Source organism: Callionymus lyra, chromosome 18 (genome assembly GCF_982586985.1).
Source record: "Callionymus lyra chromosome 18, fCalLyr1.hap1.1, whole genome shotgun sequence".
Taxonomy (NCBI): domain Eukaryota; kingdom Metazoa; phylum Chordata; class Actinopteri; order Syngnathiformes; family Callionymidae; genus Callionymus; species Callionymus lyra.
Window position 1 is genome coordinate 14,818,363 of NC_141835.1, and position 22,610 is coordinate 14,840,972.

The window sequence follows — 22,610 nt, forward strand, 5'->3', positions numbered from 1 at the left end:
CCAGATCCTCAGAAGGGGGAGTGATGGCTATCTGAGCCCCTTTTTAACCACTTAAGGGGAAGTGAAACCTGTTGATGTGTCTGGACAGGAAGTGGGAGGAAGTGGCGCTCACTTTCTCTGCGCTCTCACTAGAGTTAGATCTTTCTTTATTGCTCAAACACACATAAAAACTGTTTTTTATTCCTTATTAATTCCTTATGTTCATAAATACTTGTAAGATATGGAGCCATTTGTTTTCACCAAATATTCTGAAATAAAACTGTGTCTCATAAAAGAAAACCAGTTGGTTGTTCCTCTGGTATTTGCTCTTTATAAACAAAGATGTGTTTTATCAGGTTAACTGAAACTAATTTACTCTAAAGTTAAATGTAAAGAAGATAAAATAAAATAAATGGCAGAATTAAATGGCAACTAATGTCCAAATCTCCTGTCGTACTCTGAGAGTTGGGCATTAAATATTGAAGTCCCTCATCATGACCATGTTTTAAACGTATTACTTTATAAAGTTTCCCCTCTTTCTGAAATCTCAGCAAACAAGAGGTTACGAGAGTCCATTATGACGTAATGATGGCTTTACTCCTCCTCCAGCCAGCTGTTATCACGCCCTACTTTAATTATACAACGAGTCCCTTGGAGGTGGAGAGTTCCAGGGGTCGATGACGCACAGTGACACACCACGTTGCTTGACCAATCATAGCGGAGTGGGTGTGGTTATGGTAAACAATATTTAATCTCCAGATAAACAAAGAGTTTTCCGTGGCTTTAACACATTTTCAATGAAAAGAGAGTTTTGTACAAACTGACACTGATGATACAATAGAGTCCAAGATCTATTTAAGAAACAAATCAACATATTAGTTCCCCTTTAAACACAAGCTCCCTTTAAAACTAATTTAGCTTCTGATACCGTCAGTTTTAACACACAGAGTCATAACTCAGAGCATTTGTGGGTAAATATAATGGTAAATAATAGAGCTAAGTCCATCTAATCTAATTGGGACTTCACTGCAGGACACACTGGAAAGTTCCCTAGAAAATAAGCATAATATTAAGAAAGCACAACAGGCATTAGCTAAGGACTGAGTGTAGAAGAATTTGGTAAATCAAAAACCCACTAAAGAATTTAAATTAAGTTGAAATAACTATGAAGATTATAATAATATCGGTTATTTTTAATTAAAATAGCTACTCTTTGACAATATTTACATGTACTATTTAAAAGGGGAATAATGAAAATGAATGAATAGAAACCATAGTACATTTATTATTAACAAAAAATACAAACGATAAGTTGCACTATCATTCAAATCCAATCGGGCAACTAATCGACTCGTACCGTCACCATTAATGACTGGATGTAATTTTCCAAAACAAGTCAATAGGAGCAGAAGTCTAAAAATAGCTCCATGAATTCCTGCAACACTGCCCTCACAGTTGGACGCCGGCTCGCCCTCACCGACGCCGACCCCGACATGACTCGAGGGGGTTGAGCGTGATGTAAGCCCCCGGTCATGTTAAAAAAAGTGTTGTTTTTTTCTCAAAGCATAACATTTTTGAACAGATTTCCTAATCATTCCTAAGGAATGACAACCACTTCTTGACATGTATCCAGGATTGAACCATTACACCCTTGATAGGTCGCTATGCTAACGATAGCTTAGCTCGAATGTCTCCGTTTGTGACGAAAAATTAGCAGGATAATGGTAGAATTTGAATCCTGAATCGTTGCCCAAATGTGTAAAATGTTGTTTTTTGAAGGTTAAAAAGGTATAATTCGACCGATTTCAAATCACTCAAACTTTAAAAAATTGCCAAAAATCGACGTGTCCTTAAATGGAAAAAAAAATGTCGGAATACTTAAGTATGATATCAGACGGACCATGTGAGCACAAAAAATGGTTGCCCGAATGTGTAAAATGTTGTTTTTGAAGGCTCGAAAAAAGGTATAATTCGAGCGATTTTAATCACTCAAACTTTAAAAAATGGGCAAAAATCAACGTGTCCAAAAATGGAAAAAAAAAGGTCGGAATACTCAAGTATGATATCAGACGGACGCAAAAATTGACCCTCCACACAAAAAGTAGCTCATATTTAGTCGACATATTTGCGCGGAAATATCAACGCTAGCACCGTCGATGCTAGCTGTAAGTAGTCTTCGCTCTTCTTTCAAGTTGCACGAGCGAAAAACTTCCAATTATCGGCAGTAACGTGCACTTTTATTTCACGAGCAAGAAAAACTATTGTGCTAGCGCTCGGGGCCGTTAGCCTCTTCATATTTAGTCGACATATTTGCGCGGAAATATCAACGCTAGCACCGTCGATGCTAGCCGTAAGTAGTCTTCGCTCTTCTTTCAAGTTGCACGAAGTTGCACGAGCGAAAAACTTCCAATTATCAGCGGTAACGTGCACTTTAATTTCACGAGCAAGAAAAACTATTGTGCTAGCGCTCGGGGCCGTTAGCCTCTTCATATTTAGTCGACATATTTGCGCAGAAATATCAATGCTAGCCCCGCCGATGCTAGCAGTAAGTAGTCTTTGCTCTTCTTTCCAAGTTGCACGAGCGAAACCTCCAATTATCGGAGGTAACGTGCACTTTTATTTCACGAGCAAGAAAAACTATTGTGCTAGCGCTCGGGGCCGTTAGCCTCTCCATACATTCTGTGGCTGCTTAACTTTAGTGGTCGTTCAGAGACCCGGTTAACAACAGAAACAACCACTTGAAGGCGCACTTTAGGGCCGCTGAAAGAAAACGTACTGAGTGACATGCGAGTAAGTAGAAGCTTAAGAAACCCCGGGGGACAAAAAAGGCAACCATCAAGATTCAATGCCCTCGTCTTCGACCATCTATGATGATGTCACCACAGGCCATGAAAGATGGGTCGCCACTTCTTGGACGCTTCACCAAATTCTTTATTCAGCAAGTCCAATAGAGAGACCAGCGGAATTGTTACCCACATATATACATAGCGGAGGACCCGTCCTCATCCGTAACCCCCGACAGAAAACACTCCAGTGACAAACAGCCTCCCGGCGAAGACGCCCCTTCCCACGTCCTGCCGTTAACTCCCCGACGCTCCGACCCGGAGACACTAAACTGCTCCCCATTCACTGGTGGAAACAATAAACCCCGATTGGTCTCCCTACATCTCAATCACTCCTCACCCCGACACTCCCCGCTATACGTATGCGCCTCTTTTTTTAGCCTCGCTGCATATATTTTCGGAGCGTCGCTGGCATGTGGCGACAGGAGATACTCGCCAATAAACACCGGGCTCTGCAGCTCGGACCAAATAGCAGCTAATGGGGAAATAATGGTTCCAGGCTGTGGCGCCAGTGGATAAAAACTCATGAAGCGTTTTAGCTACAGATTGTAGCAATTAAAACACATACCTATAGTTGGAAAAAAGAGTCTCTTAAATCTGACGTGTTCAGGCTCAACACCCTACATGCTATTTTTAACCCTTTTACAAGTACAGTTATATAGTTTAATTTGGATTTTATAGCTGGAGAAGTATTTTAAAATGTACATCTAGTTATTTAACACGACTGTGAGGTTTTGAAAACAATGTAAAAACAGGTAAAATAGGAGAAAACTAAGATAAAAAAAACTCCATCCCTGTCCCTTAATCCTCTTCAGGAATAAGTAAGTAAGTAAGTAATTTTTATTTGTATAGCGCTTTTCCAGACCAGGTTCACAAAGCGCTTAAACAATCAATACAATAAAGAATATACTTTAAAGATCAAGATAAAACTGATAACACAACAGGAGTTCCAGAAAATCAAGGAAAAGCCTGAACAAATAAAAACGTCTAAAGATGTTTCTTGAAGGAGTCAGTAGACTCCATAAAGCGATTTCGACCTTTTCTTCTTAAATATGAAGCATAAAAGGTTATTTTAATCAAGAAATAAAATAAAAACACTTTCACCATCTAACTCAATAATTTCACTCTTGGTTCCTCTCACTCCCACTCAGTGAACTCAGCGCAAATTAGGGGTGTTTACAATTCTTCCTACAAATGTAATTAAAGCTTCTAAATGTCAAGTTCCCGCTTTCCCGTCAGAGATTATCATCTTTTTAATCGCACTTTATAACCGATAGAGAGTTCTGTGTCCATTCAAACTCTTCCTAATCCCATTACATCAAAGCCCTTCCTGTAGTCATCAGACACCTACCTACTTTTGGAGGTACTTCATTAAAGTCAAGATAAAAGATGAATCAAAGAACTTGATTTACCACATTTTTCTGGCTGAACAAGTACAACAACCACTTACGTATGAACACAATTGTTGTTGTACATGTTGTATTTTAAAACAATCGTTCATAAAACCTTTTTGTGAAAAGTTTGGGCGACTACCTCAATGAGCAGAAAGCTTTGTTTATCCACTTTCAAATTGTGTTACGATTCTCTGTAAACCGTCATGGAGTTACGTCGATACGAAAATGTATCTGTGGTGAATAAACGGTAGAAGGGAGAAGGAGGATAAGAAAAGATTCCCACTCGTCTAATCCGTTACACTGTGCAGGACGAGCAGCTGACTCTCCAGCGGGACCCGTCAGCATTGAAACAACAAAAACACACTCCGACCTCCCCTGAGAGTCTGGAATGCGACACGAAAAAAAAAAAAGAGGGGAAAACACTTGTGGCACATTTAAACAAACACCATCCTGTCGGGGTTTTGAACGCCGGCCTTCAACTCTCGCCGCAAAAAAATCCCAGGGGGGTCTGAAACTTTTGAGTCGCTGAGCGAAGCTGTATTAAACGAACATTACACCACAAAAGAAGGTGATTTACGACGGACTGGAACTCACTTCACGGTGGTTATGACTCCGAAAGGTTTATGGAGCCAGAGACGGTGGGTTTGACGTCTTTGTTAGGAGGTATCAGCGTCTGATGGAGGATGTTTTTGATAGTATAGTTTGTGCGACCAAAGTAGAAAACTTATATTTTACTATTTAATAATATCCTTCTACAGTTTTTATTTCATGAGAAAATCTATAGTTTGGACCTCTAGTCAAACATCTCAGGAACAAGAATGTAGATTATTAATCTGTGTGAAGACAGGCTGAAGTAAATTTAGAGCAGGATGCCCACATGTGCGTTACATCAGTGTTTTGGATGCCAACAGCCCACATACCAGTCGATACTCTGGGTTCAAGTGAAACTGCTTCGGTTTCATGAAAACCTTGTTCAAAATGCAGGCGATCGGAAAGCTCCGGTGATCATGTTACGGTCGTCGGTCGGAGAGTTCGGAGCTAAATCTTTTTTTGGAATAAAGTTGATTATATTGAGGTTTTTTCATTTGTGCAATCGTTTTTTTTTCACGTGATACTGCTGATACGGAAGCTGCGACTTTCCTGTCAAATGAAAATTCATCTTTTCCAACTGTACCATTTTAAATATACAGAAGCCCTTTATTTTTGTTCCAAATCAATCTATAGCTATTATGTTTTAGGTAAAGAAAGTTTTAATAGAATTAAAAAAGCAATGTTTTGTTTAACTTAATAGTTATTTTTTAATAAGAGTCACTTTGTTTTTATGCAATAGTTGCAACAACCCCTTCAAAGCAAAGATACACGTTTAAAACTTTGTATTATTATTAATTATTTATCTTTGTTAAACAAGAAATTATATTAAAAACTAAATTAAAACATTCACTTCCTTGTCTTTTAGATTAAAAACCTATTTTCCAAAGGAGTCCTGGCCAAGACGCAGCAAAAGATACGAGTAAAAGTTACGTTTATAAATCAAAATAAATTAAAAAATGTTATTAAATGAACGGTTACAACTTTACTTAGTAAAATGCGAACACTCCAATGTTTCCATTAGTCATTCTGATCACGATCAGATAAGAAACCATTGTGAATAAAAATAATTTGGAATCAATTTTGAGTCTAAACGTGGACACAAAAATTGAAAATGGAATCATGAGACAGTGGAAGATTTTCAACATTAAAATGAACCCATTAAACAAAAACTGTTATAATGGGAAAAACCCAACATAGACTTTTCCAGTGTTTGTTTGTGACATTTGTAACTGGAACACACAACAAGAAAATTAATGTATACAATTTCTGTTCTAATGGTTTTTGACCTGTTGAAACGTGTTTTTCTTTGAGAAAATATTGCATTTTCTCTGAAGTAACATCATCCTGTGACCGTTGACACGTCAAGACACTTGTTTCAGTCAAGTTTACTCAAAATAATAAACATATAAACAGGTGAAAATGAGTGAAAGACAAACTCTATACTATTTTCCACTGATAAAAGGTCAGTCAGGGATATAACGCTGACCCCTCACATGACCTTTGTACAATACAACAATATCAACTTAAAGACTCAGAAAAACATTCTACAAAGAGACTTGTTTAAAAATTATTTTTTTCTGGGGTCAAGTGGGGTCAACAAACTTCCTTCACTACTGGATGGATTTTGGGGTTCTTTCTTCTGCAGCAGTTAAAGCTGCATGCAGACCCAGCGGGGGGTTCATTAGAAGAAACAATGGGGGGGACATCTCTGGAGGCACAGAGGAAACGATGTGTCAAAGCCTGTAAACGACTCCATAATTTGAAAAAAGCCCCCAAAAAAACAAAGTTTCAGATCAAAGTCCAGTCCTTTTTTTTCAAAAACAAACATGACTTTATCTCAGCGAAACTCCCTCGAGATTTGAATAAAACTTTAACTTTTACACGCTTGAATCGAATCTAAAAAGTCTAGAAAGTGAAGGTTTTAATTCAGATTTAACACCAGTTTCCTGGAGACCCCGCGCCCCCGTTAGCTCGCGCTAGCTCTGGTTGGAGAAAAGTTGCAAAAATTCAAATTCAAACCTGCGACGCTTCCTTCCTTCGCTCGACGAGGTGTTCAAAAAAGTGTCCTCTGGAAAAAGGGGGGTTTTCTTCTCTCGGGTGGGATGAGGTCGTTTACTCCATAAGTTGGTCGTTCCTCACATGTTTGAAAGCCGCTCCAGACGCACGAGCCTCCGACCCTCGAGCAGACTGAGCTCAGACTGCGTCAGAAGAACTGATGCATCTGTGCAGAGGCAGAGGCGGCGCCGCCTTCAGGGACCGGTGGGAAACTAGCGTGGTGACGGTTCTAGAGTCAAGTTTTTGTAAATAAAGTTAATGATTCAGGCCAGAAAATACTACATTGGGGGATTAAAAAACATACGTGATGGTGTATTTTGATTTTAAACTAGAGTATTAATAGAAATGTAAGACGTTTGTGACATTATTATGTGTTTAACTGAAAAATATTTTTAAAAAAACAACACGCTCACAAACTGCTCATGAAAAATATGTTTTTCTTAAAATGTCTAAAAGATATATAGGGGCGGGGGGTGTTTTGGCATGAATCTGGCTATAGAATATATATATTATGATACAGTGGTAACAATACGGTACATTACGATACTGTAGTAACGAGGATAGTTTTGTAGTATTGTCGAGGATATATTTGTAGTATTGTCGAGTACTTTTCTGGAACTCCTGTTGTGTTATCAGTTTTATCTTGATCTTTAAAGTATATACTTTATTGAATATTGTTTTGATTGTTTAAGCGCTTTGTGACCCTGGTCTGGAAAAGCGATATATAAATAAAAATGACTTACTTACTTACTTACTCTTGTGTTGCAGAATTTACAGACCACATTATTCTTGACGAAGTCAGTAACGGCTTTAATTTGTTTTTAAAACCAAAATATGTCCAAACAGCAGCTTTTAAAAGCTGCTGGAGTCGACAGTATCCTCTCGTCCTCAGTCATCGCTGGGATTTAGCTGGGTTTCCTTGCTCCTCTTAGCGGCTAATGATTGCTGCCATCTGGCGGCCGGGAGTTCAATTGCAACACGAAAATGAACTTGTTATATTAATTTTACCACACAATATAAACAATAAAATAAAATTTGATTTTAAAGCCAAAAGAACATACTTTTCTTTTTTAATTTTAAAAGTGCTTTTAAATATCAATACACTACTGTGGGGAAAATATTGCAATATGTCAAGTGTACCTACATTTTCTAGAAACTTTTAAAATGTGGAAGAAGAATAAAATATATATTTTAGCACAACAATATGCGCACGTACAGTATAATAATTTGCTCAAAATGTTTATCATCAAACATATCAGGATAAATAAATCAAAAATGTTTTGCAAAACTTCAAGATTTATTTACAGCAAAAGAAATGTACATTACTTGTAAAAAAAATATACCTCATAAAAAAGTTGATCTTTTGATTATGTAACATTAAAACAATTGAAATACATGTTTAGATGTATAATTTAAAATAAAAAAAGAAGTGAATATTAATATCTGCTAATTCAAGAATTCTCGTGTGGACTTGAACGCATCATGACCTCAGTCGCCCACGCCTCAACATCTGGCCTGATGTTCTTCTCAGTACTTATGAAATATTTCAGTTCGTCCTTCATTCGTTGTCCGTTATCTTTCCCAAGAGTTCCTGTTGTTTTCCCTCGTGTGGCAACAGTTGCTAATAAAGGGAATTCATGTGATACGAGACCCAAAATGTAGGTTTTCTCACGTGGAAACATGAACTGTTGTGTCTCTGACAAGCTTGAGAACCCTCAGAACAAATGGTCACCCCGCCAATTACATTTACGAGGGTCAGGTCAGTTGGAAGTTGACTCACAATAGACGGCTTCTGCGATTCTATTGGCTCTCGGGTAATTTATGCGGCGCTGATGGAACAGAAAAGGGTGTTTCATGCTCCAACAAACATCGGAAGATACAAGAGGAAAATACAGACTTTGACAGGAGTAAGATCTGCTGAAGAACTTCTCGCCCCTAAAACCCTGACCCCTGGCAAAGTGTGGCCTGAGGGCGGGAAGTATTTTGATTGACAGCTACTATCAAAACTAGCTCAACTGTATATGTAGCGTGTTTAAGTAATTTGTTTTAGGAATATTTTATTTTCCATTTATATAATTGTCTAGAGTATTTCTTGAGGATGATCACATACTATTAAACAGTTCTACTTCATATTGGTGCTCCGCCCTCTAACCTTAACCAATAGCGAAGCCAAACCAATAGCGAAGCCAAACCAATAGCGGTTAGAGGGCGGAGCACCAATTCATAGAACCTGAGATTATGGTAGATAACTCGGGGGTTATATCAAACTAAATATATCTACATGTGTCCACAGGTGTTTTATTATTTGTGTATGTGGTTTTCAAAATGAAAGAAAATACTTCCAAATCACAGCCATAACTCAATTTATAACGTCAATGCATTATTATGTCGGAAATTCTTAATTACAGAATTCGGTTTGCATCGTTTTTATTTGAACTATGTTTGTTTTTTATTCGTTTCTCTTTTATTCAAAATATAAAGTGACCCCTTTGGTAATTGAATTGTCCACCCCTGCATCGTATGAATAAAACATTTAAAAACAATTATAATACTCTCAATAAATCTCAGATATTTCAAACTAAAATAAAGTAACAATGGAAACGTCAGTAATCTACTTTTCTAAGCTAAACTCCTGCATATTCAATACATTGGTTTGGCGGCCAAAAAACCTCCTCAACAATATCGCCATCTTGTGGTCAAAATACTAATGTGAAGTTGAATTCTGATGTCATTCAATGTAAAAATGATTTAAAAGTTGATGGTTCGAGCCTCAGTAAACCATGATGTTTGTTGATGATATAGTGATTAATAGAGAGAACATGAAAACATTTTTTAAGTTGCAAGTCAAACAAATACGCTTAAATGTAAATGTAAAACAGAGCATGCTAGGCTAACATTAGCATAAATAGCTACTTTTACAACACTTTCCACAACAATTTTTGTTAATTTACTCAGTTTTTCAAGGCCAAACATGTGGATCTTCGTAGGTTTAGAAAAAGTTTATAGATAAACTTGCAGAGTCGGGTGAAGATCGAGAACAAATCTTTTAAACTGATGAAGTGAAACAAAAGTGCACGACACGTGTGAGTTAATATTTTTTATTCGGTACAAATGTTGACAGCTACTACAACATGAAGCTTTGCAGGCGATATGTACAACTTTTATTTGACAAAACAGCTTATAAAGGATGAATGAGCGACATTAGTCGTTTGTTCACGGAAACAAACAACCTTCTCTCAAACACCTTTGATGAATATTTACAACAGTGTGTGTGTGTGTGTGTGTATGTGTGTGACCCAGGTGTGTAACAGTGAAGTCAACAAACGGTAAATATTCACACTAAAACCCACGTTTGTGTTAAATGACGTAAAAATCAAATTAAAAATCTTAAAAAATACTTTTTAAAACACGTTTCAAATCAAGGTTTCAGCTCACAGTTCATGAGGGGGTCACGCGCTCTGGGGGGTCAGATGGGTTTGGTGGTGCTGTTGTAGACCAGGCGCTCGCGGTCCTGCAGGGACGTGACGGGCACGTTGTTGACGGGCACGCGGTGGTGCTGCGCCGACTTCCTGCGGCCCTTCATGAAGCAGTAGACGAGCACGATGAGCAGGATGAAGATGGCGGCGCCGAGCAGCACGGCGATGGCGATGATACCTGAGGACCGAGAGGAGAGGCTTTTATTTTGAAGGTCATTTCAAACGTGTTTTCTTGTTAGTGTGTGACTCACCCGTCTCACTCTCAGACGTCTGCCGCTCAAACTCACTCTTCCTCGCAAATACGTCTTTATCTGTAACAGAAGAACATTTTAATCTTCATCATCATCATCATCATCATGTTGTCTTATCGCGGACGCCCCCTAGTGGCCGTCAAGACAAACTCCTCATTCACAACTTTAAAATATACTGAGCAAAAATCCTGACGATCTTTCTGATCCAAGATTTAACAAAGTAAAATATAAAGATAAAATGGCCGAATAAATTAACATGAACACTACAATTAGTAAAGTAAAAATAATGTAAAACAACACTAAATAAGTGGGGGAAAAAAACAATATATAATATATAAAACCATGAAATAATGTCAATCAAGAGTAAATAAATATATTAGAATATATTTAGAATAAATGAGTAAAGAAAAAGCGTTATAAAGGAATGTACAATATTAATTAAATTTGGTAAAACATTTAGAATACAGTAAACTAAAACTAAATTAAATGTTAATATTTATTCTTGGTCAGTTGCAGAACCATGAATAATAAAAACTTATAGAATTGAATACAAAGAAGAATATGGAAATAATGTATGAATTATTAAAAGTACTTAAATAATTGTTGCTTTTTTGGGAAAAAAATATATTAATTTGGGCCAAAATTAGTTTGCCATATATATCAATTTAATTTAAAAATTAAACAGACACAATAAGATAAATTTAATACAAAGGTGTATTGCATACGAACATGTTATGTTTAAACAGCAAACAAACCAATCTATATATATGTAATTAAATTACAATTACCTTAATGTTACAAAAGTATATCATGTATATCAAAATAAAAGGAAAAATACTAAAATATGAATATTTACTATATACATTAAAACATGTAAAGAAATAATTTAACTATGAATGAAGAGAATATTTTAAGGGTTAAAAACTCCTGAAAAGGTGACTCACCTGTGACTCCATGGCAGGTGCGTGCGCAGGTATCCTTGTTTTCGAATCGGTTCTCGTTTCCCTGACAACCGCCGTAGTTGAAGAGCAAGCACTCCTGCTGCAGAGGGTTGTAGTACCACTTGCTGAGGCTCTCCCTGCATTGGCCGGTCAGCGGAGGCTCGGTGCAGCGCACTGTGACACACACACACACACACACACATGCTCAGACTCTATGACATCATCAACCTGCGACACACTCACGTTTCTGCTCGTCCACGGTGATCTTCAGCAGGATCTGCAACTTGTCGTCCACTGATGAAGACACGACGACAATCATTAGTCAGACGTTTGTATCACCAAACAGACACTAGATGGCGATGTTTTGATGAACAACTAGGGACCTTATTACTAAACATAAATTTCAATTTCGGGGCAAGATGATTAAAAACATTTTGGTCATAATAACAAAAATAAGAAAATCACAGCAAGCGGTGTTGCAGTTCTTTATCAAGCCACTTGATGGAGCCATCCAATTGTGGGATGATAACCTAACAGCCAATCATGATGCAATTATCGTCAGACCAGGAAGTAGATTAGGTAAGAGATTTAGATATAAATCAGATTGACGATATTTTGGTCGATATAAATGTGGTGTGTGTGTGAAAGACACTTCTCTAAAATTAGAAAATTAATCACGTCTCTAGACTGTTTTAAGTTCAATAATTTGTAAAATAAAAAAACTTTGATAGGGTCATGATCCAGAAAACCTTGAACTTTTATTAACTGAAATTAAATATTTTAATAAAATGTTTAACGTTTTAATTATGAAACTCTAGTGTTTATTTAGGTCATTTTTTTTTTCACGCTTGGTTCAAATCCCTTTGAATTTAATTAAAGTATAAATAAAGTATACATTTTTATTTATAATATCTTATTTTAAATATCCTGTGATGCGACAATTTTCGTGTCCTTTACATAACAAAATGAGTGTCCATAGGACTTCTAGTCTAATCTGTAAATACAAATCTCGCAGCCGTGAGACAGGAAAGTACAGAGTACAGGACTATTACCGAGTAAAAGATAGACAGGGATGGTGTTGAAGAAGTTAAAGAGTAATTTTTAAAAAACTGCTCACAGTCTTGACACTTTAACTCGTCCGAACCGTCGCTGCACTGCGGCGTCGAGTCGCACTCCAGGCCTGGATCCAGACAGCAGCCGTTGGCGCAGGTGAACTGCTGCGCCGTGCATGGAGTCCCACAGATTTCCTCTGAACGCACAACAAATCACCAGGTTTAGGACATGATGAAGAACCAGGACCATTACAAGTGTAACAAAAAAAGATAAAACTCAACACTGACCTTTAGGGCCCGGGACCGGCAGACCTCTTCCTGACCCCCTTTTCTCTGGAAGAAGAAATCTAAATTTAGTACACAAAAACATCTCAAAGAAAATAAAAATCTAAACTTTTTTTATGTAAGAAATTGTAATTTACAAAAGTGGTTTAAAACCACTGCCAATGATTCCATTAGGCATTTGTTACCTGGTCACACAGAAAGGAAAAACACATTGTTTTTCTTGTTCTTTTAATTTGATTTCTTTCTGAAAAGTGTTTCGTTTTGAAAAAATTATTGTATTTCCTCTTAAATAACATTAATTTGTGACTTTTGACACTCCTTTTAGCCAAGTTTACTTTACAAAAAAATACTTAAAGTAGTAAAACACAAACTGTGAATTCATTATTTTCACTAAAAGGTCGGCCAGATGAATAAAATGCAGACATAAAACTGACCCCTGGTGCAAAAAAAAGTTTGGGGACTTAGGTAAGTAAGTAAGTAATTTTTATTTATATAGCGCTTTTCCAGACCAGGGTCACAAAGCGCTTAAACAATCAAAAAAATACTCAATAATGTATACACTTTAAAAGTCAAGATTAAACTGATAACACAACAGGAGTTCCAGAAAATCAGGGAAATGCCTAAACAAATAAAAACATCTTAAAGATGTTTCTTGTCATTTATAATGCATGCAAACTAAAATAAGAAGCAAATAAGTAAGTAAGTTAGTTGTCCCTTTACTACAAGAGTCATATTTGTGTTTTATTACTGTATAATAACAGATAATATGGGATAAAAAGCCAAAAGCTCAAGTTGATTTTTAAAGTTAAATACCATTAATAACTCTAAACAGACACGACTAATCAAACTAAGAACAAACCTTCACTCCTGGATCTTAAGATGCTGAGGTGATCATTTAAACATCCCTGAACTGAAACCAACCCAATATTACTTTCACTAACTTAAATAAACAACTTGTTTTCCCACGTTTTCTCACTTCCTCATGTTGAATTCATCCTCACCATACATCATAGGAAAGCTTGCGTTTCCCCTTTTTTAGGAACCGCTTTAGAAAAAAACGAGAGGCCCGAGCGTCTCTTGACTCGTGTGCAGGAGAATCTGGTCTATGTTGGTGAAACGTTAAGAGTCCAAGATTGTCCTGGTTACACTGTACCTGTGCCGGTGCAGGCGGTGCTGCACTCCTCTTTGGACAGGTAGTTGTTGAGGTTCTCCCTGCAGCCGCCGAAGTCGAACTTCTCGCACTTCTCCGAGGCGGCGTTGTAGTGCCAGCGAGGGAAGGCCCCGCGACAGGGGCCGATCTTCATGGGGGCCATGCAGTGATCTGGAGAGACACGACCAGTCAGTCGACGACAGGGAGGATCATGTATTTGGACTCAATATTGACACAAAACAAGTCTCTCTGAAACAAACGCAAACAAACTCCTTTCCTCCTCAACCTCCATGTTGGAAGTAGGTCGCCGGAGTCGAGAGCCAATCCCTGCTCCTGCCAGGTCGAGGGGCCGGACCCCTCCCTGGAGACTTTAACTAACAAAAGCCTTCACACCTTTGTGTTTGGATTTGAATTGTTAAGAGACACCGGAAGACTGAGAGCACGAAACACACACAAACCACAGAAAACAGGATCTTATTGTCGTCTCACCACAATGTCTGGCATTTCTAAGTAAATGAATTTGTCGTATTTCACATCCGCTTTCTACATAGAAAGAACTTTATTAAACTGGTAAACGAGTCTAGGAGGGTGAAATTAATTTTTGACTTATTGACTTAATGGTTAACTTGGTAAAAAACTCTTAACAGACATGAATAATCAAACTTCAATGATGGATTTCTAAATATTTTTCATATTCACACTGACAAATGTTCACTTATTGGCTTACTTTTATGAACTAAAACCACTTTACTAGTCTATAAAGATGATACACTTCCAACTCTCACTCCCTCCTAGTGAACTCATCACATTTGGCTGTTTTCCTACATTATCACTAGGGGTGTGAGAAAATACTGATGCACCTAAATATTGCAATTTTGTCAAAATACTGTATCAATAATGCATTTTTTCCCGCTTTGAATCTTTGGCTTTAATGATAGTTCTATGGTTTATACGGTGATATATTTTGAAAAAAGAATATAATTCGTTTTTACAATTTGTATTACAATTAAAATAAAATAAAAAAAATCCAGTTGCAAGATGGTAGCAGTCAGTTCACACTCCACCGCTAAAAGAACAACAAAATTCCCCGAGATCCCAACAGTGACTGAGGACGAGAGGATACAGTCGACTCCAGCAGCTTTTAAAAAAGTGATGTTTGGACATATTTTGGTTTCAAAACAAATGAAAGCAGTTACGACATCGTCAAGAGGTCTGTAAATTCCACAACACCAGAGTCAAGTACTCGATAATACTACAAATATATTGTTGTCCCCAGCGTATCACTCATATATAATATATATATATATATATAGTACCGTTACACACCGCTATTTACGCAGGGAAGTGTTACTCCTTTCACAAGTTTCAACTTTTAAATCACTTAAGATTATTCAGGAAGTTATTTCACTTAAAAAGTCTGCAACTCTTGACACATGTGCACCTGGTCTATGTTTGGGTTCTACCAAAGCTCTGGTTCTCTTTCTCCAGATTTTGAATGCAGAAGTAGGGAAAAAAAAGTTTGAGGTCTTTGAGGTCGAAGAGGGGAGTGCAGGCGTGGTGGAACAGAGTCAACAAGGTGTAGAAAAACAAAGAGACGTTGAAGAGTCTCACTCGTGCGATATAAACATAAACTTATGAATACATGAATCAGTGTCTGGCACATGAAAGAGTCTGAGTCCAACCAATCAACAGTTATTAACTCGTCTAGCAGGAAAACAACGCAGCGAAACATCCTTTCACGACTTCAGCAACACATTCCATCCGCCCCGGAAGTACAACGTCAATGAGTAATACTACGAAACTAAACTTCCACCTTCTAAAGGGTAACCACCTCAAGAGGTTGGTGTGAAGTCGGCGGCGACACACAAGAGTGCGACGACTGATTGACTCGATCTATAGATGGAGGCTCGGGACTTTTACGAGCTGTTTGTGTAACTCCTGCTGAAACCTGAACAACAGGTTTGAGGGGGGAGTCGGGGGAGGAGAGGATGGTAGGGAAGGGGGAGGTAAAGACACAAAGGAGAGAAAGAACAGATCAGATTTAACAGGAAGAACGTAGTGTTAGTCGGAAATCTATCGTTACATCTTCACCAACGGTTCTGTCGAATTATGAGGCTACACAACCCATAATGCACTGCAGCGGTTAAAGATCCTTGTCGTTTTTTTGCTTTGGACCTTTTATATAAATAAACCTAAACTCATACCAACTAAAAAAACCAAACAATTCACAAAAACGATTTCTTCTTTGGCAAATACAGCGAATTAACTTAAATATTTATTCAAAGGCAGATTCTGATGTCAAAGTTTAACATGGAAGGACGACTTAAGAGAGATTATAATCAACTCAAAGTTTTCAAATCAAAACACAACAACACATGACCTTGTAAATTGTCATTTAATCCTCTTTCCTCGTCACAAAAGATGTCAGATTAAACTACAGGCCTGTGATAGAACAAGCGCAGAGATGCGTCTCTTCCACAGAAACGTTCAAACAAAATTATCTCGAGCCGAGATTACGTTCTGTAGCCGGAAGTGTAGCCGACAAGTTCTGACAGGTTTATGGAACGACTCGGAGGCAGATCCAGAGACTTCTGTGACGCGGGAGGAATGAAAAAAGATGAGGAAGCACCAGGAAATATGTTGCGTCAACGCTTAAAACAGACACATTTTCTAACGTGAGTCACACAGAAACTCATGATTACTCTTTATTTATGCTAATCCAACATAACGTTATGACCCCTGACTCACTGAGCGGACCCCGGGGCCAGAGAAACAGTCGCAAAGATGACGGAGAAGCAGTGAATCGACAGGCCCGGGGGCCGAATATGGGTCCATCATGTGATTACGCAACGACTGCTTTGAATTAATATTTAAATTTCATGATTCATAAATGTTTCTTTGAACCAATTTAAAGCTTTTACAAGATAGTATTAAAACAATTTTTGGGAAATATACTTAATATTTATTTATATTTGTGAAAAAACAACAACATTTAATTAAACTTTTATCTTAAAATTGAATATTGTTCATATTTAAGACAAAGTACCTGTATATACTTTTCCTTCAGTAAATCATGATTATACTTTTTTTTCTGACAGAAGAAAATATAATAATTATCAATTAAAAAAATGACATTCATCTCATATTTCCCACCAATTAAATTATTTTATTATTTTTTCAATAAAGATAATCAAACATAAAAAATAATCGCTGCACTTAATTAAAAATGTAATTAATGACAAACATTGCAAACTAAGGCTAAACTTACTAGCTTAGCTAATGATAAACAATGCAAACTAAGGCTGAAATTGCTAGCTTAGCTTGTGACTAACAGTGCTAACTAAAGCTAAGCATGCTAGCTTAGCTTGTGACTAACAGTGCTAACTAAAGCCTATTAATATAATTTCGACCCTTTGTTTCTGCAAACACCTAAAAATAAGGTGGTCATAATGTAATGTCGAGTTGATATAAGATTTTAACACGATTAGAAAATTTGACAGATATAATTTAGAATCATCTAGAACCGTTCCTGACTCAGGGGTGAAGCCGTGGAGGTCCTGGAAAGGAGGCCAGTGAAAGAATCACAAAAAAAAGAAAGAGCTGAGCCAAAAGACAAAACTCTCCATTTACTAGTCAATCTACATTCAGACCCTTAACTTGTTGTCATACCTTTTGGGTCAAGAGGTCGCAAGGTCAAGGTTTCGGAGGTCTCCGTCTTAGAGAGCAATCGGGAGAGACTCTTACCCGAGGTAGACCCAGGACACGTTAGGGAGACCATGTTTCTGTCCCTGAGCCTGGGAACACCTTGTTAAAACCCAGAGGATTCTGGGAAGTGGGAAATCTGGGGCTCTTTGCTGCAACCGCTGCCCCCACAACCCATTAACAGATCAGTTGGATGCAACTTAAAATGAATGGTTCTTCCATTTGAAAAAAAATAGGCAACAGAGAGATGCATGATCTATTGTTCAAGCCCATAATGCACTGCAACAAATCAATGTTGAGGCTGCGGTCACTTACGCTCGGACTGCTCGGGCGTGAGGACGAGGACGGTGATCTTGGTGGAGTCCGACTGCCCGACCGTGTCGGTGACCGTCAGCTGGAACTTGTACATCCCAGACGTCAGATTGCTCACGATGATCTGGTCGTCGAAGTTGGTTTTCTGCGACGACAAGTAAACACTTAGTCTTCGGCTCGGACGTCTCGCTCTGATGACATCATCATCAGCAGCAGCAGCTTCCTCGTGCTCACCGTGATGACGGCGTGAGGGTAGTCCGTCAGCATCTGCCACAGGTACGACGAGATCCCGTTGTCGTCTTTGCTCTCGATGCCGTTCAGGGTGACGGAGTCCTGCGGCTGGACCACGCGGTCCAGACCCCCGTTGGCCATGGGTGGACGGTCGGACTCTTCTGCGGGGACGACAAGAACCACATGAACACAGCTCTCAGGGAGAGGCACGACCACTCCTGAGGATTTAATGACATGTTGGCGAGTACGAACATGCTAACTGGATACTTCGCTAATCTCAGGGTTTACGTGAAAACATCCAAGATTACTTCACTTTCTTGTTATTGCTGGGATTAGATCAAAATGACTCCGTACAGAGTAAAACAAATGCTAAAGATTCTGTTGAAATTAAAACCCAAGGACGTCAAGCTTAAGAAGCTAACGGTGCGTTTACACGAGACAACAATCAATTGGTATTTTTTTTAAAGAATAACTCGCTATAATACGAGCGATAAGGATACGTGTTCACAGCCATCTCTTAACACCGTAGTTACAAAGTTGAAAACATCTGTAGTTAAAAAACTGTCGCCCCTAGTTGCCATTTTGAGTCTCCACTAAAATAAGAGTCACTAGAAAAGCATTCAGTCGTCAGAAAATAGTGACCATGAGGTACAAAATAAAAGCCCGTGTATTGTGTCGTAAGCGCTTAAGAAAATGTAAAAATCAAGTGCCAGTGTAAATATACAATTAATTGTCATTTTACCAAGAACTTCGACAATAGTAGTTAAGTTATCAAGCGTAGCTGTACTACCCTGTAAACAATAGCATTCTTCTATCTTTTTTTTATAAAAACATTGTCGATTCAGTACATTTTAAATGGAAAGCTATACTTGCTACCTAGCTAATGACAAACATTGAAAACTAAAGCTAAACTTGCTAGCTTAGCTAATGACAAACAGCGCAAACTAAAGCTAAACCTGCTAGATTAGCTAGTGACTAACAGTGCTAACTAAAGCTAAACTTGCTAGCTCAGCTAATGACAAATAGTGCTAACTAAAGCTAAACTTGCAAGCTTAGCTTAATGACAAACAGTGCAAACTAAAGCTAAACTTGCTAGCTTAGCTAGTGACTAACAGTGCAAACTAAAGCTAAACCTGCTAGTTTAGCTATTGACTGACAGTGATAACTAAAGGTAAACTTGCTAGCTTAGCTATTGACTGAAAGTGATAACTAAAGCTAAACTTGCTAGCTTAGCTAATGACAAACTAAAGTGAGTTGAAATTAACCACCACGTGACACAACACAACAAACTTTGTATCTTAGTTTAAAGCAGCGATGAGAAATGATATTATATACTGTAACTGTTGCAAAATATGATAGTATTTAAATAATAAACAAAGACAAAAAGCAAGTTAAGGGAAAATACTTATGTAAAATAAACATAAATATGCCAATAAAATATTTATAAAAAAAACTTATGTAATAATATATTTTTTTTAATTGACTTTTTAGTTTCACTCCAATTAGTATGTTTTAAAACAAGATCTAAATATTAACTCAAATTATTTTGAGTGGCAAAAAAATGTTTACAAATGGGACAAAGTTTTACACCAAGAACTTTAGATATATATTTTTTAAAGATAATACAATAACAATTATAAAACTATAAAATTACATTTTCTTCTCTGAACTCATTATTAAGGTCAAAAATATATTTAAAAAATATTATTTTTGACATTAAAAATTAAAACTTGTGGAACTATAGCCCGTCAAGGTGGCAGTGGTCAGTGGTCAGTGGTCTTACTGGGCTGCAGGTCCTCCTCCATGTAGCTGTCGAACACCGAGTCCAGGATGTAGTTGAGGTAACCCTTCTTCCTGGCGAAGCGACACACGTACTTCTTCTTGTACAGGCAGTCGAACAAGAAGCAGGACTTGACCAGGTTCTCCTCGCTGTCCCGCTCCATGAAGGCCACGTTACAGCGCGGGTCCTTGCAGCAGGACACCACGCAGTCCCGGACCCGGGTCAGCTTGGGCGAGGACAGGAACGTCGCCCCGTCCTTCACGGACTCATCCGCGTCCAGGACGAAGTGCTCTCGTCCCTCCTTGAATTTGTCCAAACATTCCGCCCCGAGTTCTTGTCCTTGAACGGAGTCCAAGAGCAGCAGGAACTGAAGCGACAGAAGTCCCTTCAAGACTAGATTCATGTTTAGAAAAACGCCTTCAGAGGAGAAGCCGCTGTAATGGAGACAGTAAAGGTGAGATCAGGCCGCAGAGACACAACAAAAACTAAATTAAAAACAACTTAAACACGAGTTAAGATAAGTGAACAGAGCTCACCTGGACGGGTTGAGTAACTTCCAAAAGTGAGTTAATCTCGTTTGAGGCAAAACAATCCACTCACGACACGACCTGCGACCAAAAGTGACTCACCTGAGAAACAGGAAGTGAAATTCCACTGGGATGCCACTCCCTTTTTTTCATGACCGATACAGTTCCTAGAATACCTGGGGGTTATTCTTACGAACAGGTAAAGTGAAGACGGGGGGGGAAAGGGTATTTTTAAATTAATCATTTTTCTGGGTTAAAAAAGCACACTCATGAACATTTATGTAAAAAAAAGAAGAAAATATAACTTTTATATTGAAACTGAATTAAATAGTTAATCAATGAATATCAATTAATTAATAACAAACAATAACAAGTAACTATTTATACGTTTCCTTCAGCACATCATGACAGATCATTAATTTATTTTCTTTCAAAAAAAGTACAACATATTTACATAATTATTATTAATAATAAGTTTATTCATCTAATATGTTCCGTCTATTTAAAGAGCACGGTATTAGAGCAAATCATATTTATTACATAGCGTTTATCTTCTTGAAAATATAATTGAATAAATACCAACACTTGTGTTGTATACACATTATAAAAAAAAACATTAACGTGTATATTATAAGTTAATTAAGAAATCTTAAATAATACCGTAATGCGAAGTGAATCCAAAAGATGGCGCCATCACACCATCTACAGGTTCGCGTCCTTATTGACCAAAAGGATTTTTTTTTCTCCATTTCTAAGGAATATTTTTGACCTAATATTCAATAATAAATTTCACAAACAATCATTTCGAAATCTAGTTTCACCTCAAAGTACTCACAGGTGCTGATTCATCCTTTGAGTCATCCAATTGAGTCGTCAAGCAAACAGGAAGTGATGACATAAGAGAGAGAGAAGTGGTCGTAAATACCAATGACGTCATAAGATCTATCTGTTCTGGTGAGATGTTCTGGTGCTCAGTGGGCCGGGTCCGAGGTGAGGGAGCACTCCTCGCAGGTGTTTGTGGGACGACCCGGCGGTGCGGAACTAAGCAGTGGGAACGTGAGATGAATGGATTTGTTTGACGGGAAAGGAGATCTGCTGGAGCTGCTGGAGCTGCTCAATAATTCAGGGTTTCTAAGGGACAGCAGGTGCAGCGCAGTCGCCTTGACCGGCCGGACGTTCGCCTCAAAAAACAGACAAAAAATAATTATTAACGTCGTAACATGACCGTGGAAAGTTCCTGTCATGGATAAAAAAAACAAACCGTGTCTAGTTTCTCAGACTCACCTGAACCCTAATTTAACTCTAACCATAGGTGTTCAAGAAGACACAAAGGCCTGGAAACAAGTGTATTTGTGGTATCCCTTGGGTTGCTATTGGGTCAAGGTGAACCTTAACCCCTGACCTTTAATTGACTTCAACCTAAACCTTGATCTTAAACCAGCTTTTGGTACAAGATTTGTTTTTATATTCTTACACTCAACCAATTTGTTTTGGAATTTGAAAGGACATTTTGAGGAACACCTACCCTTCCTTTATGGTTTTGTTTTTTTTTCAAGTTCAGTGCTGTCAGATCTTCGTACAAGTCGTTTCCTTCAGGCATCCCAGTTAAAATACTACTACATTTTATTTACTATTACTTCAAATTGGTTCTCACCCTAAGAAAAAAATGTCTTATCGCTAAACTCATGAATTTCAATAAAAAAAACTGAAATATCGCAAACATTTTTTACGCTTTGATTAAAGACGTTTTTGATAAATACGTTGCAAAAGTGCATTCCATCCTTTCTCAGCCATAGAGCGAATTCAGATGGAAGAAGAGACTAGCATCGTACATGAGAAAGAACATTTTTCAGGCCAAGAAACAATGAAAACAGGTTCAAAACAAGGATGTAATTTTGGCCAAATTGTCCAAAACTCCTCTTCTTTTAGCTTATGGTTGATTTAATTTGTAGTTTTCTGTGGTGGCTCTCGCTAGCAACAACCACTCCCATCGCTATCGTGGCACCTGAAAGTCAATAATAGACGTCAATATCAAATGATC

General features: G+C 37.9%; 2 protein-coding genes across 2 annotated transcripts in view; both read right to left on the minus strand.

Annotated features, from left to right (window-relative positions):
* The window catches only part of LOC148060616 (pleckstrin homology domain-containing family G member 3), a 46,261-nt gene extending 39,274 nt beyond the window's left edge, over positions 1 to 6,987 (minus strand). Inside the window, exon 1 of the mRNA XM_087779749.1 lies at positions 6,827 to 6,987. The gene's annotated coding sequence lies outside the window, so the exon portion shown is untranslated. The remainder of the gene's footprint in view (positions 1 to 6,826) is intronic.
* A 2,957-nt stretch (positions 6,988 to 9,944) lies between these two features.
* spint1a (serine peptidase inhibitor, Kunitz type 1 a) lies at positions 9,945 to 20,715 on the minus strand. The gene is made up of 11 exons (XM_087780057.1): positions 20,579 to 20,715; positions 20,046 to 20,476; positions 18,266 to 18,423; positions 18,035 to 18,176; positions 14,021 to 14,188; positions 12,871 to 12,915; positions 12,648 to 12,779; positions 11,774 to 11,824; positions 11,534 to 11,704; positions 10,590 to 10,649; positions 9,945 to 10,516 (listed from the first exon to the last, which is right to left on the minus strand). Exons 2-11 carry the CDS (start codon positions 20,443 to 20,445, stop codon positions 10,329 to 10,331), a joined length of 1,515 nt encoding a protein of 504 aa, XP_087636183.1. The 5' UTR covers positions 20,446 to 20,476; positions 20,579 to 20,715; the 3' UTR covers positions 9,945 to 10,328.
* Positions 20,716 to 22,610: the final 1,895 nt, after the last annotated feature.

Bases quoted from the DNA above. Each gene is read 5' to 3' on its own strand.
- spint1a (XM_087780057.1), bottom strand. From the start codon at position 20,445: ATGAATCTAGTCTTGAAGGGACTTCTGTCGCTTCAGTTCCTGCTGCTC. The intron at 18,424-20,045 runs GTAAGACCACTG...TCGTCCCCGCAG, and splicing joins GGAGGAGGACCTGCAGCCCA to AAGAGTCCGACCGTCCACCC. The intron at 10,517-10,589 runs GTGAGTCACACA...CTCGGTCCTCAG, and splicing joins GACGTCTGAGAGTGAGACGG to GTATCATCGCCATCGCCGTG.